The 17,993-nt window shown below is 40.4% G+C and overlaps 1 protein-coding gene across 1 annotated transcript in view; it reads right to left on the bottom strand.

Annotated features, from left to right (window-relative positions):
- LOC123649673 (zinc finger protein 33B) overlaps positions 1-11,005 on the bottom strand; it is a 56,169-nt gene extending 45,164 nt beyond the window's left edge. Inside the window, exons 1-2 of the mRNA XM_045567846.1 lie at positions 10,864-11,005; positions 9,704-9,763 (exon numbers count right to left, since the gene is read on the bottom strand). Of these exons, the coding sequence (XP_045423802.1) occupies positions 9,704-9,763; positions 10,864-10,878 (75 nt within the window). The 5' untranslated portion in view covers positions 10,879-11,005. The remainder of the gene's footprint in view (positions 1-9,703; positions 9,764-10,863) is intronic.
- Between the last annotated feature and the right edge of the window lie 6,988 nt (positions 11,006-17,993).

Here is a 17,993-nt window from a genome sequence, read left to right as displayed (position 1 = left end):
ACAAGAACAATCATTTCAATAAATGATGATAGTTTAATGAGTATTTATTGCTATCTTAAGTATAAGCAGAAGCCCTGCTTATACAGTGTATACATCTAAATTTGCAAAGTAAATTTTTAGAAAATGCTGTAAGAAATTTTTCTTCATGACTTCAAGACACGCAAAGATTTCTTAAACAGGACACAAAATATATTAACCATACTCTATTAAAATTAATAACCTGTCTTTATCAAAAGACAAGAAAAGAATAAATGTATAACCCACAGATTGAGAGAAGATATTTAGAATACATATATCAAAGAACTCAGATCCCTACCAGAGAAAGAAATGTATCCCTAACATACAAAGAAATTATCCCATTTATCCCTAGCATAGAAAAAAATTCTAAAATTAATAAGAAAAAAAAAGGCAGGCCATCTCAATAGCAAAACTAAGAGCAAACATTTCAATAAAAACTATGGAAATCAGAAGACTGGGTAAAAATTTGAACAGGCAATTGCAATGAAAAACAGCTAAAAAATGCCACTAGAAAATTCTAAATCCTACAAAGATACTCTTTTAAAATAAACACATTTGCCAAATAAAGGCCGAAAAAACTGACAACAGTACAGACAACAAGCAATACCATAGTTCTTCAAGCAGAAGGAAGATGATACTTGATAAAATCCCAAAACAGGATAGAATGAAGAAAAATGAAAAGGAAATTTAATGTACCTATAGTAATGTCTTTTGGAATCTACAGCACACATAAAAGGAAAGTATGTCACAACACTAGCAGAAAGCACAGTTTGAGATTAATAAAATTAAACTTTTAAGATTCTTGCATCGTCTGTGAAGTGGTAAAGTACTAATTTAAGGTAGACAAAAATAAGTTAAGAATAATATTGTAATATCCAGAGTGAACACTACAAAAATACAAAATAGTAAACTAAAAAACTACTAGACTTGAAAAATAATCAAACACCTGTCAAGAGGAAAATGGGTAAATTATATTATTTTCATGCAATGGAATACCATGTAGCAATACAAGGAATGAACTACTGGCACACACAGCAATGCAGATGGATCTAACATATACGGAAATTAAGAAGCCTGATGCAAAAGTGATTGCATCACCGATTCTCTGCATTTAAGTTTCAATAAAAGATGACAAAAGAGTTGAAGTTTTTTTCTAGATGGGATGAAAGAGGAAGAATGGACAATCAAAAGATCTTAATAAGAAAATATTATTTAACATAGGTATGTTAATAAGGAAATCTACTACTAATTGTAACAATTAGTAACATATTACATCAGAATTGAAAACCAGTAATCTACCAATTAAAAAAAAAAGAAATTTCACCAGCAGCACAAAAGAAACAAAGTATGATAAAAACTGTAATACAAAGTAAAACATATATGGTGTCAATGATGTTATACTAAGATATATAGTAAACTAAACTGTAAAAATAGACAACACTAAGATATAAGGGGTCATATATGAACGTGCTAAATTTCTTAACAATGACAGAAATAATTGATTTTAAAACAAAACCAGCTACAAGTTCCTTACAAGAAAAGATCAAGAAAATCTGAAAATAAAGTGACAAATATCACATATGCAGCAGAAAATATAAGCAAGATTGACTATATTTACATCGGATAAAGTAACACTGAGGACCAAACAAATTAAATGACAAAGGCAATTCTTCAAGGAGAAACCATTCATATATATCTTTTTTGGCACAAAATACCAAGAAGCCAAATTCATATGGAAAAAATTACTATAAGTACCAGGATATTTTGATTAAAACACACATATTGAGGAAAATACATGAGGTAGGAAAACAAAAGAGAATATTATATGAAAGACCATAGGAAATAGATCTTTTCTTTATAAACTTTAAAAACTACCAAAATTGATTTAGAAAGCAATAGAAAATTGGTCTAAAGACCAATAACCAAAAGTATGATTGAGTAATCAATTGAGGATCTTGAAGATCTACCATAGAAAAATCACTAAGTTCAGATGTTTTTAGAATTAAATTATAGCCACCATTGAGTAAAACAACTCATGTAATTTAAACATTCCATACTGCTATGACTTGGATGTTTGTCCCCCAAACTTCATGTTGAAATTTTATCCCAATGTTGGAGGTGGGGCCTAATGAAAGGTGTTTGGGTCATAGGGGCAGATCCCTCCTGAATAGACTAATGCCCTCCCTAGGGAAAGAGGTGGAGTAAGTTCTCATTCTATTAGTTCCCAAAAGAACTAATTGTTATAAAGAGCCTAACAACTTCCCCCTCCCTTTCTTGCACCCTCTCTCACCATGTGATCTCTGTACAGCTGGCCTCCCTTCCCCTTCTACCAGAGGCCCTGACCAGATGCCCAATCTTGAACTTTTCCAGACATCAGAATCATGAGCCAAATAAGCCTCTTTTCTTTATAAATTACCCACTCTCTGGTATTCTTTTCTACCAAGACGTAATGGACTAAGACACACACATTAGGAAAATATTTATTAACTATCATAAACTTAATACCAAAACAAGATATTGGTTAAGAACAATTCATATTTAATTTTGATGCAAATATTCTAAATAAAACATTAATAAACTCAATCCATTACAATCTATTAAGAATAATTCAGCATGAACAATGAGACACAGGCCGCAGAATAGCAGATTATCTTGTTCACAATATGTGTTCCAGACACTTAATCCATGGTAGGTGTTCAAAAATATTTGCAGAATGACCTAATGATTTTTTGAAAAATTCAACCATAAGTTCAGACACTTGAGAGCTCAAAATATTGGATTACATGACACAGACTTTAACAGAACTGTGATTAAAATCATTAAGGAAAAAAGATGGCAAGATAGAAAATTTCAACAGAAAACTGAAAACTATGAAAGACTAACACAAGTGGAAAATCACCTAAAAGCAGCCAAAGATAAATGACACATTACCTTCAAAGGCAAAAATGCACACCAAAATTGCAGAATATACATACTTTTCCAATTCACATGAACCTTTTGTACCAAAACAGACCACAGTCTGGGCCACAAAGCAGATTTCAAAAAATTTCAAAGATTTGAAATCCCAGAGTACGTTCTTTTCACAAAGGAGAATTATGATAGCAATCAGTAACAAAAAGATCAACTAGAAAATCCCTCAATGTTTAGAAATTGAGATACATATCTAATTGGAAATGAGAGAATATTTTAAATGAATTATCAAAAATACAACATATCAAAACATGTGAGATACAGCTAAAGCCATGCTTAGAAAGAAATGAATCCTTAATAACATGTTAGAAAAGAGCTAAAAAATAAAAAAATCAGTAAGCATCTAACTTCTTTTTTAGAAAAAGAACAAACTGCACCCAAAGGAAAGACATGGAAGGACATATTACAGACCAAACATCAATGAATTAAATATATACACACACAAAATAGAAAGAGAAAAGACAAAGCCAAGTCTGTTTTTTGAAAAGTCTAATATACCTGACAATGTTCTTGCCCATTCAGCAATATCTTACATGAAGGAAAAAAAATCCCTATAGGTCCCACACTCAATGAAAATATAATGAAGAAGAAATTATGAACAATGATGCCAATAAGTTTGAAAATTTATGAAAATTCACATTAATAAAGAAAAATACAACTTACCGAGACTTATTTAACAAAAAAAAAAGAAAGAATCTAATGTCTCATATCAATTAAGGAAATTGAATCTATAATTTAAAATCTTTCTATGAAGAAAATTCCAGGCATAGATGGCTTCACAGGTGACTGAACTCCTAGGAAAGAAACACTACCAAAATTAAAACAAAATCTTATAGAGAAAAGCAAGACAAAATATACACAAATTCATGTTATAAAGTCAGTATAACCTGGATGATGAAATCTAACAAGAACATATCAAAAACAAATTACAAGTCAATCTCTCTGAAGGACATAGATGCAAAAATCCTAAATCAAGTATTGACAAACTAAACCCAGCAGTATATAAAAGTATAACATTTTTTTTTTTTTTTGAGACAGAGTGCTCTGTCACCTGGGGCTAGAGTGCTGTGGCATCAGCCTAGCTCACAGCAACCTCAAACTCCTGAGCTCAAGCCATCCTCCTGTCTCAGCCTCCTGAGTAGCTGGGACTACAGGCATGCACCACCATGCCTGGCTAATTTTTCTATATGTATTTTTAGCTGTCCATATAATTTCTTTCTATTTTCAGTAGAGATGGGGTCTTGCTCTTGCTCAGGCTGGTCTCGAACTCCTGAGCTCAAACAATCCACCCGCCTCAGCCTCCCAGAGTGCTAGGATTACAGGCGTGAGCCACTGCGCCCAGCCAAAAGTATAACATATTATAACCAAGTTTGGCTTATTTCAGAAATACCAAGTTAGTGTTACATCTGAAAATCAATTAATGTAATTTACCAATTAGTAAAGGAGAAAAATCATCTGATGGCCTCAATAGATGTAGAAAATCATTTGATAAAATTTAACAGGTATTCATGATTAAAAGAAAACTTTATATAACTAAGAATAGAATGGGACATCCTTGATGTGGTAAGAAATACCAAAAAATATAAAAATCACATATTGAAGGGAAAGTTTTTTCTTTGAGAACAGAATTGAGACAAGGAAGCCTACTCTTACTTCTACTTAATATTATACATTAGAGGACCTAGCAGTGCAATAAACAAAAAAAGGCATGATAATTGGAAAATATAAGTATCATTATTCCCAGCATATTTACATATATAGAAAATCCAAACTAGTATATAGTTAAATTATCTGATATAACAAATTAGGGTAGAAAAACTGTTGGTTACAACATTAATATATAATATTTAAAAAATTCTACATATTAGCAACAAGCAATTAGGAAATGCAATAAACAATATACATATATTAACAAGCATAGAAATAACTCTCACAATAGCTATACAAGAACTCTACACAAAAAACTTTAAAAATTACTCAAGTCATAAATGTAGGATATATACAATTATTCATAGATTAGAAGATTCAATATTAAAAAAATAAGCAATTCTTCCCAAATATGTTTATGGATTCAATTCAACCACAATGAAAAGTCCCAGCAGGTTATTTTATGAATATTAACAATATTTATACGGAAATGCAAAAGGTCAGGAAGAACCAGGATCTTGCTTAAGAAGAAAACCTGTGTTGGGAGTTAAACTACTAGATATCAAGACGTTTCACCAAGTGTGGCACTGGCACAGAAGGGAAAAACCAACAGAACATAATAGAGCCAAAAAAATTGGCCGAGTGCGGTGGCTCAGGCCTGCTATCCTAGCACTCTAGGAGGTCAAGGTAGGATAGCTTGAGGCCAGGGGTTCAAGATCAGCATGAGCAAGAATGAAACCCCATCTCTACTAAAAATAGAAAAAAATTAGCCGAGCATGGTGGCATACACCTGTACTCCCAGTTCCTCAGGAGGCTGAGGCAGAAGAATGGCTTGAGCCCGGGAGTCTGAGGTTGCTGTGAGCTAGGCTGACACCACAGCACTCTAGCCCTGGGAGACAGAGCACTCTGTCTCAAAAAAACAAAAGGTCCAAAAAATACCCAGACATGTATGTATACATAAATTATGACAATATCATACTATAAAACAGTGGGGAGAAGACAGCCTTTTCAAAAATAACTCTACGTAAACCACATGGGGGAAAAAAAGTAATCTGACATCTACTTCATACAAAAGTAAAACATCAATTCCAATTAAACAGGAAGAAATGTGAAAACCAAAACAATAAATATTTTAAAAGATAACAAAGGGGATTATCTTCATTAGTTTAGAGTAGGAAAATCAATCTAAAATAGGACACAACACTAACAAATAAATTTAATGAACTAATTCGGGGATTAGCAAACTTTTCCAGTTAAGAACCAGACATCACATAAGTTGGGCTTTGTAGGCCAGGAGGTTTCTTTGACAACTACTCAACTCTGCCCCTGAAGCCAGAGACTATATGTAAGCAAATGAATGAGCAGGGAGATATTAGGATTGTGAGAGGAGCATAGGGAAGCTTCAGGAGTGCTGGTAATATTTATTTTGACCTGTGTTACCCTTAGATTTGTAATATTGATGATTCACTGAGTTCTATACTTAAGATTTGTGGGCTTTTCTATACATCTGCCACACATATAGAACTAAGATTAAAGATTAAAATACATTTAAATTTGTTGATCAAAAGCTATATCAAAAGGGAAACTAGAACTTGTATAGAACCAAAAACAAAAACACTACATATTGATACTGGAATTTTACAGCTCAAATGGTACTTTAAATGCATATACTAAAAATGCTTTAAAATTAACTCATCTTCCACAAGAAAAAGTTAGGGAAGAAATAAAAGTCTAAGTTAACAAAACATAAGTTCAATGAAACCAAAAGGTGGTCCCTTGAAAGACTACTAAAATAGCTGTGATAAAATTAGTCCATAAAAAGGGCAAAAACAAAAATATTGTTAAAAATAAAACATGATAAAGATTATTATGGGCAAGGTAATGGAAAAATACTGATGACAGTATGCAGAAAATTAAACAAATAACACTTTTTGAACAAGTGGGGCTTGTTTTGGAACACAAAGATTAGTAATTAAGAAATGTAGAAATATAACTCAATAGGTCCAAAATTACATCACCATTCCCATAGCATATTATGAAGGCACTCAGAAAAATGAAACTCTCATTTTTAATAAAATAAGACTCAATGGACACTTTGTGAACATAATAAAGTGTTATCAAAGCCAGCATCATACTGACGAAATTTGGCAGGCATTCTCAACTAGATCTTGTTAATCGTTGGTCAGGAAGTATTAGCCTTCTATTGTGCTTGGTTTTTTTTAAAGATGGAAAAATATACAATTAGATCCCTTTATCACATTATATTTAAAAATAATTTCCAGATGGATTAAAGAATTAAATATATTTTTAAAGTTTAATATTTTTAGACAGAATATAGAAAAATTTAATTTGGTCCCTGGAGTACGGAAAGATTTTTAAAACAGGACTAAAACACGGAAGATGTAAAAAGACTGTATCATAATATAAAACATTTCCTTAAAGGATACTAGTAGGTTAAAAGACAATGGGCATACGGTAATCCCCCTTTATTCACAGTTTTGCTTTCCGCAGTTTCAGCTATTAGCAGTAAACTGCAGTCTGAAAATATATTTTGTGGGATATTTTGTGTGTCTGTGTGTCTGAGAGAGACCACATTCATATAACTGTTATTACGGTGTATTGTTATAACTCTTCTACTTTATTGTTAGTTCTTAATCTCTTATTGTGCCTAGTTTATAAATTATACTTTATTACAGGTATGTATGTATAGGAAAAAACATAGTTTCTATATGGTTCAGTACTATCCATAGTTTCAGGCATCCACTGGGAGTCTTAGAACATATCCCCTGGATAAAGGGGGACTGCTGTACTGAGAGCAGATAATTAGCAACAGTTCAGAGGATTACAATTTAAAATATATAGAGAATTCTTACAAAACTGAGAAGAAAACCCCCTGAAAATACATAAATTTATGGAAGCTACACAACCTCATTAATAATCAGACTCATGAAAATTAAAACAGTGAGGTCTTTCACCCATTAACATGGAAGTAATTTTTGTAACTCAAGAGGAGGGAGGGAAAGTAATCTTGTAATGAATAATAATGTACTTAATAAATTAGAAATCCTCCTATAACTTAAAAATATTAATCATAGGTATACAACCTAGAGCAGTGATTCATGAACTTAATGGATATCAGCATCATGTGGACACTTTGTAAAACGCAGACTGGTGGGCCTCACTCTCAAGAGTTTCCATTCTGGGAGGCTTGAGGTTGGGCCTGAGAAACTGCATATCAGATAACTTCAAAGGGATGCTGATGCTACTGTTCAAACCATCTCACTTTGAGAAGCACTGCTCTAGTCTAGAGATAATCTGCCTTTGTGCACAGAGAATGATAAAGATGTTCATAGCATTATTCATGTTACTGAAAAATGGAAATTACATAAATGTCAATAAACAAAATACAGTAATTAGAATATAGTATAGCCACACAATAGAAAACTACATAGCATTAAAAGAAATAAAATACATATGGATAGATCTGAAATTATTGGTGAACTAGTGAAAAAATTGTGTATTACACACATTAAGGAAATTTACAAATTTTTAAAAGCACCAAAAACAATAAACAGTATTTTCAACTTTCTATGCATTTTTTTCAATGTACATATACAGGTAAAATGAGAAGACTAGCAGACCAAAGATGAAACCTTGGCACTGAACTATGGGACACAATGAGGAAGACACCCAAAAAGAGCCATGAGAAGAGAGGTATCAGAAAATGACAAAGATTTTTCAAGGAGAGAAAAGTCAGTAGGGTAATGCAGCAGTTATTCAAGGGATGCAACTACAATTTAGTCATTGGTAATGTGAACTAAAATAAAATCTTAAGGCTCCCCCGCCAACCAACTGACTAAATGGACCCCCTCCTGGCCAAGCAGATACCCTAAAACTAAACTGGCTGCCAGGAGGAGGGAGGTCAGACATGCCTCATCATGCCCCCTCCCTTCTTGGAGACATCCTTTGTAACTCATTGACAGGCCTACGGCTGTGCAAGACAGACCTGCAGGTCCTCAATTTATACAACAAATGTGTCTGCTAGCTTGTCTCTGATAAACAGACCTCCTTATCTTAAAACATTCCAAGCCTTTAGACAAAGCTTCATGTCTTTAACCAATTACAAGTCAAAGAGTCTTTAAACCCACCTATAACCTGTAAGCACCCCCACCTCCAAGATGGCCCACCTTATCAGGCCAAACCAATGTATGCCTCCCATGTACTGATTTGTAACTTTACCTGGAATCCCTCAGTCCCTGAAATGGATAAAACCAAACTGTAACCCAACCACTGAGTGTCCACTTGCTCAAGGCTTCCTGGGTGTGGCTCCAGGTCATGGTCCTCAAATTTGGCTCAGAATAAATCTCTTTAAAATTACTTTACATAGTTTCACTTCTTTTCCGTTGACAGTAACCTTTACCCAGATAGATTCCAAGAAGTTCTTCCAAGTGAAGAACCAAAACTGTATGCCGTGAGAATGAGATGAGACTGAGAAGCTCAGAAACATTTACCATAGAATTTAAATTGCAGGCTGCACACAGCCTGGATAAGATAAAATAGTTATGGTGAGTTTTTGTTACAGGTATGCAGGCCATTTATTCCTCCAAACACATAGAAAACCATCAGAAAATTTACTACTCTAACCGTGTCCCAAACTCTTCAACTCCTAGTGAGGAACAGACTGAGGCAATAGGCTGCATTCATTTCAGAGCTATACATGGAAGGTTATACACTATGTGTTCCTATTTCATGACCAATAAAGATATCTCCCAGGAAGTCTTTGTGTCTTCAAAGGAATCAGTCTGTCCCAAAGAACAGTGTCTTCCTTTGTGCCATGGTTCTCTGAAAGATCAGAGACATATCTGCAGCTCAACTTAGTGAGTCTGAGATCATATGATCAGTATGTATCAAAATGTCAACTTGTCCCTACTATTATTTGTTATTTTATATTTTCTGGGAAGTTCAACTTTTATCTATTATTTACTCCACCTCTTAATATATTGACACTTACAAATCTAACAAAGTCCACTGTGACATAAAGTGGGGAATAAATAAACATACATCTTACCTTGTTCATTTTGTGCCCTTCTTGGGAAGATGTCATAGACAACTTTGAAGATACAGACAGCTAGGTTACAAAAAAGAGGAACGGGGTCATGAAAGATCTGGGCTGTCTGCTATCGCCTGAATTATTCTGCCCTAAAAAGCTATACACATCCACTGGATAAAATACTCCCTGGGGGAGAATGGCATTCTGACCCCTCAGAATGGGCAGGGGGAATGGTGAACAACCACCTAACATAACTCTAATATAATCGTAGAGCTCTTGGGCACAAAATTTTTCACAGCGTGAATGTAAATATTTGCTTCCCAAGGATTTCAACAGCTTAAATCTCCCTTGGTATTCACAAAAAAATTAAAATAACAGTATTGGTTAAAACAGTTAAGAATACATTTAATAAAGAAACAGTAACTCTTCACTAAAAGTGCAGTAGCTAAGCTATCAATCTTCTTACTAATGTTACTTTTTTAGGGATTCCACAGAAAGTCGTAATAAACAGTGCTTCAAGGAAAAAAAATCTGTTTTAATTTCTTTACCTAACTTTGTTGCTATTTCTCAAAAGGATGTTTCATAACAAACTTGTTTTGACTTCTGTGGAAAAGTAGCCAGTACTGGCTTGGGAGTCAGGAGATAAGACTTTTAGTCTTCCCCACTAACAAACCATGATCCTGAACAAGTTACTATCTTTCGGAGGAGGGAGGAACTCTTCTTCCATCAAACAAGACAAAATTAGATATTATTAACTCTGAAGATCCTTCCCGAATGCTAGTGCAAGTCAGGACACAGTAACAGCATATATCAGGATGCAGTGATGGCCGTAAGGGGAAAGAGTTCAGAACCTAGAAAGGATGAACAGGGAACCACAGAGCGGACCCATTCGCCCAGGAAGGGCAGGTCTGGGGAGCCCCAGTCCCCAGGCCACGCCCCGCAGGCGCTCCCCACAGCACCGCCCCTGCCGCGGGGCTGGCACACGCCTTCCTCCCAGGGCCCCCACACAGGGCCGCACCGACCGCGCCCCGCTCAGCGCCCCGGCTGGCCTTGTGCGGAACGCGCCACACGTCCTGACGGGGACGCAGCCCTTTCACGGGTCCGCGGGCCTCCTCCGCACCGCCGGGTACCGAGCGCCCCACAAGCTGCACAGGGTCCCCAGCCCTCCGGGGACTCACCCGCTGCTCCCCCATGTTGTTGCACTGGCCCTAAAAGAGAGCGCAGACCCGGCGACCCGGGACCGCCTCCCACGCCAGGCCTGAGGAAAACGGTAGAAAAAGCGGAAGCGCAGAGGTAGCGGACGAGCGAGGCATGCGCAGAACCCGGGCGCCGCGGAACTACCTTTCCCATGAGTCTGCGCGGCCGGCCTCTCCGGACTGGCTGCTGTGGCCCGGCGGGCACGTGGGCCGCGTGGGGGGGGGGGGGGGGACGGGCGGCGCAGATGTGCATCCGGCCAACGTGATGGCTACAGGGGCGTCCTGTGTGCCGCCAGGGTGCGGTTTAGACAGAGAAGCATCAAGGAAAGGAGAGCTGGGTATCAATTTATCTTTTTAAATACTGGGATATAGATCCCATTGTTGCAGTAAAAGACTTATCATTTGACACCATCAGCGATTCTCTCAGGAAAAAAAAGGAGAGGGGAGAAAGCTAGTTCATCAAAATCACTAAAGCAATAAACGTAAACTGTAGATCGATCAGAAATTAGACATAATGCAGAAGAAGAAAATATTATATATTCTTTCCTCTGTGACATTAAAATTACTTGAATAAATGGAGATAATACAGTTTCTAACAGGAAGACTCTTCTTTGACAAAATTCCAAAGAAAATCTCAATAAATTTTTGCATGTATTTTTTTTCTTTTGTCTTTAGTGTATTGTACACTTTTTTAAACAAGCATTCTTCATCTGGAATAAATAAAAACCTAAATTAATATGTTAGAGCCAGATTCCCTCGGCCCCGGGAACAGAATGACAGAGTCACTGAGGCTGTAAAAGGCAAAGGAGTTTATTGACTAGTTCGAACTAGGGTCCAAGCCCCGAGCACCAATGCAGTGGTCTCTTTCTATGGGCAGGGACCCCGCGCAGCGGGAGTACAGGTCTTTTATGTTTTTTTGTTGTTTTTTTTTTTTTTTTTTTTTAGCTCTTTATCGCAACCAAGCGTTAAGCAAGCAAGCCTTGTATACAAAAGCGGACTTTGGCTGTTAGCTATAAGCTAAGCAAGTAGGCCTTGTATACAAAAGCGGACTTTGGCTATTAGCTATAAATTAAGCAAGCAAGCCTTGTATACAAAAGCGGACTTTGGTTATTAGCTATAAATTAAGCAAGCAAGCCTTGTATACAAAAGCGGACTTTGGCTATTAGCTATAAATTAAGCAAGCAGGCCTTGTATACAAAAGCGGACTTTGGCTATTAGCTATAAATTAAGCAAGCAAGCCTTGTATACAAAAGCGGACTTTGGCTGTTAGCTATAAGTTAAGCAAGCCATCACAGAATTAACTAAAATGTTGTTTCAGTCCTGTTCTACATTTTCCCCCCTTTTCTTTGTTTATACAAGCACTCCTGCTCGTATTTGGTTTATGGGCCTCTTATGTCTTTTATTTTTAAGCTCTGGTACTGTTGTCGCAAAACCATTAATTGTACAGTGTTAACCCGTTTTTTTATAAAGGCAACCAGCCTATTTAGGATACATGGCCCGAGAGTGAGAATGAGCAGGATTACAATTAGGGGTCTTAGTATAGTGGAAAGTAAAGTAGTTAGCCAAGGGGAGTTATTGAACCATGACTCAAACCATCTTTCTCTTTGTTCACGCTCACGCTTTCGCTTTGTTAGTCCCTCTCTGACTTTAGCCATAGTATCTCTAACTACTCCAGTGTGGTCAGCGTAAAAGCAGCACTCTTTTCCAAGGGCCGCACATAGCCCTCCTTGTTGGAGGAATACAAGGTCCAGTCCCCTCCGGTTTTGCAGCACCACCTCAGACAGTGAGCTTAGGGACTTTTCTAAAAGGGAGATGGATTTTTCAATTTTGGTTATGTCTTTATCTACGGCAGCCCTTAGATGGTCAAATCCTCTATGTTGCATGGCTAAGGCTGAGATGCCTGTCCCTGCTCCTATTACACCCAGGCCAAAAAGGGTAGCCATGGTTATTGCTGTAAGGGGCTCTCTCCTTTTTCTAGCTAACCTGGCTCTGCCTGTGTCCTTTGTCCATGTATCGTACACTATATCTTCTTGATGGTAAATAACCTTAGGGAATACTAACACCTGGACACAGAATTTCTTAGACTCATTAAACACAGACAGGCTAAGACATGGAGTCAGGCCTACTTTAGAACAGAGCCACCACCCATTGAGTGTTGGAACGATCTATTTTGTCTTTACAGTCCGGTTTACCAAAGGGTGGATTTTGGCATAGAACTGTGTATGAGTGGGGGTTACCTTTTCTATACAGATTTCACTCTTGGCAACTACCTGAAGTGTTAGCCCGGGGCCCTTGTGGTCCCATATGTAAGATCCAGGGGCTTCTTTCTCTGAGTAGTTGAAGGGAGCAGTTAATCTAACTGCTTCATAGAAAGGGGGTCTAATATCATAGCATAACCAGCAAGCTGCCGTAGCATTGGGGTCGGAGAGATTTAAAGCCCCATATGCCGCGATCAGCATTTTCCATAAAGGGTCCTGTGGCTCTTGCACTTTCCATAGAAGGTTCTTTGCTACCAGAGCCTGTGTTCTGGGGGCCACCTGAGTTGCCTCTGAAGGTATAAGTGGGGTGCTGGTGGGTTTCTGGGTTGTCGGGCACTGGGTATACTGTTTTTCTGTCAGTACCTTATTGGGCCCTACAGCGCCTTGGATGGGAGAAACCCGCAGTTTAATTTGTATTACAGTGCCTCGCCCCCCTTTGCTGTGATCATAGAGGGTGAATCCCCAATATAATCTCGTGACCCACCGTCTGTCCTTCTTTCCTTCTTCCGTAAACCTCACACGTACTAAGTTACAGTCAGAGGCATATCTGGTTCGTGAGCACGGCCGGACAAAAGACATTTCGATGAGAAGAGATTGGACCTGCTATTTTCACTCTCTATTATTGGTGGTCACACATCTCCAGGATGTACAGTAGAGGGACTTAATTTTCCCGCATGTGTGTCTCATTTCCCCTGTTTTAAATCTTGGACATATAAAAAACCCATTTTTACTTAACTCTATCCGGGCCTGGCGTTGAGTAAATTCGCCATCTTGGCGCCACACCATCCCCCCCCCCCGCCGCGGTTCCTCCTATCCACCTGTTGTGCTTTGTAGGGTTATAGTCCACGTCAATGCCCGGTAATTGTTCTAAGTTGAAATATAGGTCCGGCCACCAAGTGTTTAGTGGGGTCGTCCCTGAAGTCCTATTATAAACTTTATGGGTTTCTAAGTTAGTGATTTTCCAGGTGAGGTTATAAGGCACGTGGGGATTTGGATCAGTCACTAGCGTTCCCACAAGAGTCACAATTATAACAGTCACCACAAGCATCTTTGTTCTAGGCACTTCTATCACTGGGCCACACGAGTCAGTCTGGTCTTCAGGGGATTTTTTGGATCTGCTGAGGCCCTCCACTGATCTTGCTGCTGCTCTTGTTTACCCTCGCTGGCAGGTCTCACGTGAGAGTGGTGTATCCAGGTTGCCACACCATCAACCTTTAGGGCAGTGGGGGTGACAAGAATAATTTGAAAAGGTCCCTTCTACCTGGGCTCTAGGGTTTTGTTATTATGCCTTTTCACCCATATCCAGTCTCCCGGCTGGTAAAGGTGCCCAGTATCCTCTCTCTTCCCCTCTTGGGTTGTCTGGTAAAAAGCTCGGAGCGCAGGCCAAATCTGGCCCTGGACTCGCTGTAGAGCCTGTACAGCCTGTAGCACCTCTTTTGGGGCTTCAGGCGTAGCCCCAAAAGTTATTTTTGGCACTACTGGTGGAGGAGCACCATACACAATCTCAAAGGGGGTTAGGCCTAAATGATAGGGGGTGTTCCGTGCTTGGAACAGGGCGAAGGGAAGGAGGGTCACCTAGTCTCCACCAGTCTCTAGGACCAATTTAGTCAAAGTCTTTTTTAGGGTTCTGTTCATTCTTTTTACCTGTCCTGAGCTCTGGGGATTATATGCACAATGTAATTTTTAATCTGTCCCCAGTGCCCGGGCTAGTCCCTGACTAACTTGACTTGTGAAGGCTGGTCTATTGTCAGACTTTATGCTCTCTGGCAGCCCATACCTGGGAACTATTTTTTTTAATATTTTTTTTGCCACTATTAAAGCAGTTTCTCCTTTAGTAGGAAAGGCTTCTACCCACCCTGAGAAGGTATTTATCATGACCAGTAAGTATTTGTACCCATATTTCCCTGGTCTTACCTCTGTAAAATCTATTTCCCAAAATAACCCAGGTTGTCTCCCCCGTTCCCTGGTACCTGTATGGGTCCCTCTGACCTTCCCCGGCTGCATAACCTGGCAGACACGGCAGTTTTTGACAATGTCCTCTGCCGTCTTCTCTTGTGATTTGAATCTGAGTCGTGCCGTGGCCAGCAGCTGTAACATCTTTTTTTTGCCAAGATGCGTTGTCTGGTGCAAGTGCCCTAGTAGGTGATTCCCTAAGGCCTCAGGGACTATCAGGCGATGTTCTCCGTCTTGGAACCAGCCGTCCTTGCTCGGCGTCGCCTGCAGTTTTTCTGTGGCCCACCTTGTGTCCGTGCTGGAATAGTCCGGTTGGGGGGGCATCTTTCCCATCCCAGGGGGCGGCAAGCTCAGATGCAAAACATCGGTTAGTACCGGCCCTTCCGCAGCCCTTTTTGCCTCAATGTCCGCGGCCCGGTTGCCCCTGGTCTCAAGGGAGTCCCTCGTCTGGTGCCCCGGGGTATGGACTAAAGCCACTGCCTTGGGTAGCAGGATGGCTTCCAGTAATTGGAGTATCTCCGATTTGTGCTTAATTTCCTTGCCTTCAGCTGTAATGAAGCCCCTTTCCCTATAGAGGGCTCCGTGTATATGCACTGTCCCGAAGGCACAGCGGCTGTCAGTGTACACCGTCAGCCTCTTCCCTGGGCCCGACGAAGGTCTTCTGTCAATGCAACCAGTTCAGCCTTCTGGGCCGAGGTCCCCTGTGGAAGGCGTGTGGCCCAGATAAGCCTGCCTTGCTCATCTACTATGGCCGCCCCTGCATACCTGTGTCCGTCCCGGACGAAGTTGCTCCCATCCGTGAACCAGATCAGGTCGCTGTTTGTGAGGGGGCGGTCTCGCAGATCACTCTGGGCCATCTGGGTCTCTGCCGGGATCTCAAGGCAGCTGTGTTCAGGCATTGTTGGCACCGGATCTGGCAGAAGCGTGGCTGGGTTCAGGATGGCAGGAGTCCGGAATCCGATGCGAGGGGCGTCTAACAGAAGCCCCTGGTAGTGAGTCAGCCTCGCGTTTGTGATCCATCGTCCCGGCGGCTGCTTCAAGATCCCCTCTATGGCGTGAGGGGTGGTGATGGGCAGACGCTGGCCCAGGGTGAGCTTGTCGGCGTCTTTGACCAGCAAAGCAGTAGCTGCAATGATTCGCAGACACGTAGGCCACCCTGCTGCCACCGGGTCTAGCTTTTTGGACAGGTACACTACTGGCCGTTTTCAAGGTCCTAATGTCTGTGTAAGCACTCCCTTGGCTATTCCCTTTCTCTCATCTATAAACAGGTGGAACTCCTTTGTGAGGTCAGGGAGCGCCAAGGCTGGGGCCTCGAACATAGCTTTTTTTAGGGCCCGGAAGGCGTCTTCCATTTGCATAGTCCATTCCCATTTCTGGCCCACTTTACAGCCTTCATATAAGGGCCGAGCTTTTTCTGCAAAACCTGGGATCCAGAGACGGCAGTACCCTACTGACCCCAGGAATTTTCGCACTTCTTGACATGAAGTTGGGGTGGGAATCCCTAACACAGTCTGTTTCATTGCCTCAGTCAGCCATCGCTGACCTCCTTTTATTTTATATCCTAGATAAGTGACTTCTTCTTTGCAGATCTGGGCCTTTTTAGCACTGGCCCGATATCCCCGTTCACTTAGCACCCTAAGCAGGTCCTTAGTGCCTTTCAAGCAGGTCTGAGGGGTTGGGGCAGCTAGTAGCAGATCATCTACATACTGCAGCAAAGTCACTTTTGGGTGGTTGGCACGGTATTCACCCAAATCATCATGAAGGGCCTCATTGAACAAGGTGGGTGAGTTCTTAAACCCTTGAGGCAGCCTTGTCCAGGTCAGTTGCCCCTGAATTTCCCTTTCCTCATCTTGCCATTCAAAGGCAAATATTTCCTGGCTGCGCGGGGCTACTGCCAAACTGAAGAAAGCATCCTTTAAATCCAGGACAGTGTATCAGGTTTGTGTCGGGGGAAGGGTGCTTAGCAGGGTATAAGGGTTGGGAACTGTAGGGTGGATGTCTAGGACCCGTGCGTTGACCTCCCTGAGGTCCTGCACCGGCCGATAATCTTTCCCACCCGGTTTTCTCACTGGCAACAACGGAGTGTTTCAAGCTGACTGGCACTTTCGGAGGATTCCAGCATCTAGAAGCCTTCAAATGTGGGGCATTATGCCCATCTTGGCCTCCTGGGGCATAGGATATTGCCTGACCCGGGCTGGTTCAGCTCCTGGTTTCAGTTCAATATAGAGAGGCGGCCGATGCTTTGCCCATCCTGTTCCCCCTGTCTCAGCCCAGGCTTCAGGAAACTCATGAAGCCAGTAGCTCATTTCCCCTTCCTGATTGATCTTCATGGGCTGATACAGTCGGTACTCGTCTGCCTGAGCCAAGGTCAAGATTTGAGTAACCCGGGGGCTACTGATAAGATTGTCTTTATTATCAGTTATTATTATTCCTTCTTCTTTAAAGTAGATATGGGCCTTTAATTTTGTGAGTATGTCCCTTCCTAATAATGGGGTGGGGCATTCTGGAATGACTATAAAAGCATGACTCACTTGCCCCAAGCTCAAATCTAACTTTCGTTGAGTGGTCCATTGGTAGGGCTTAATTTCAGTCGCCCCCTGTACCCAGCTAGTCTTATTGGATAGTTTTCCAGTAGTTTTGGTAATCACCGAGTATTCTGCCCCTGTGTCCACCAGGAAGCTAACTGGGTTCCCCTCCACTTGCAAAGTTACCCTGGGCTCGGGGAGGGGCACCGAACCCCGTCTTCCCTATTTACTATCTTCTCCTTGCCCTGCTAGTAAGACTCTCTTAGGCGATGTTCTGCTCCCTGGGCTCCCCTTTTTCTTGGGACATTTTCTAGCCCAATGTCCATGCTCCTTGCAGTGGGCGCACTGATCCTTGCCTAGTCTTTCCCTCCAGGGT

The sequence above is a fragment of the Lemur catta genome, chromosome 14, assembly GCF_020740605.2.
Source record: "Lemur catta isolate mLemCat1 chromosome 14, mLemCat1.pri, whole genome shotgun sequence".
Classification (NCBI taxonomy): domain Eukaryota; kingdom Metazoa; phylum Chordata; class Mammalia; order Primates; family Lemuridae; genus Lemur; species Lemur catta.
Note: the sequence above shows the minus strand (reverse complement) of the source record. Positions and strands in the feature narration are given on the sequence as shown.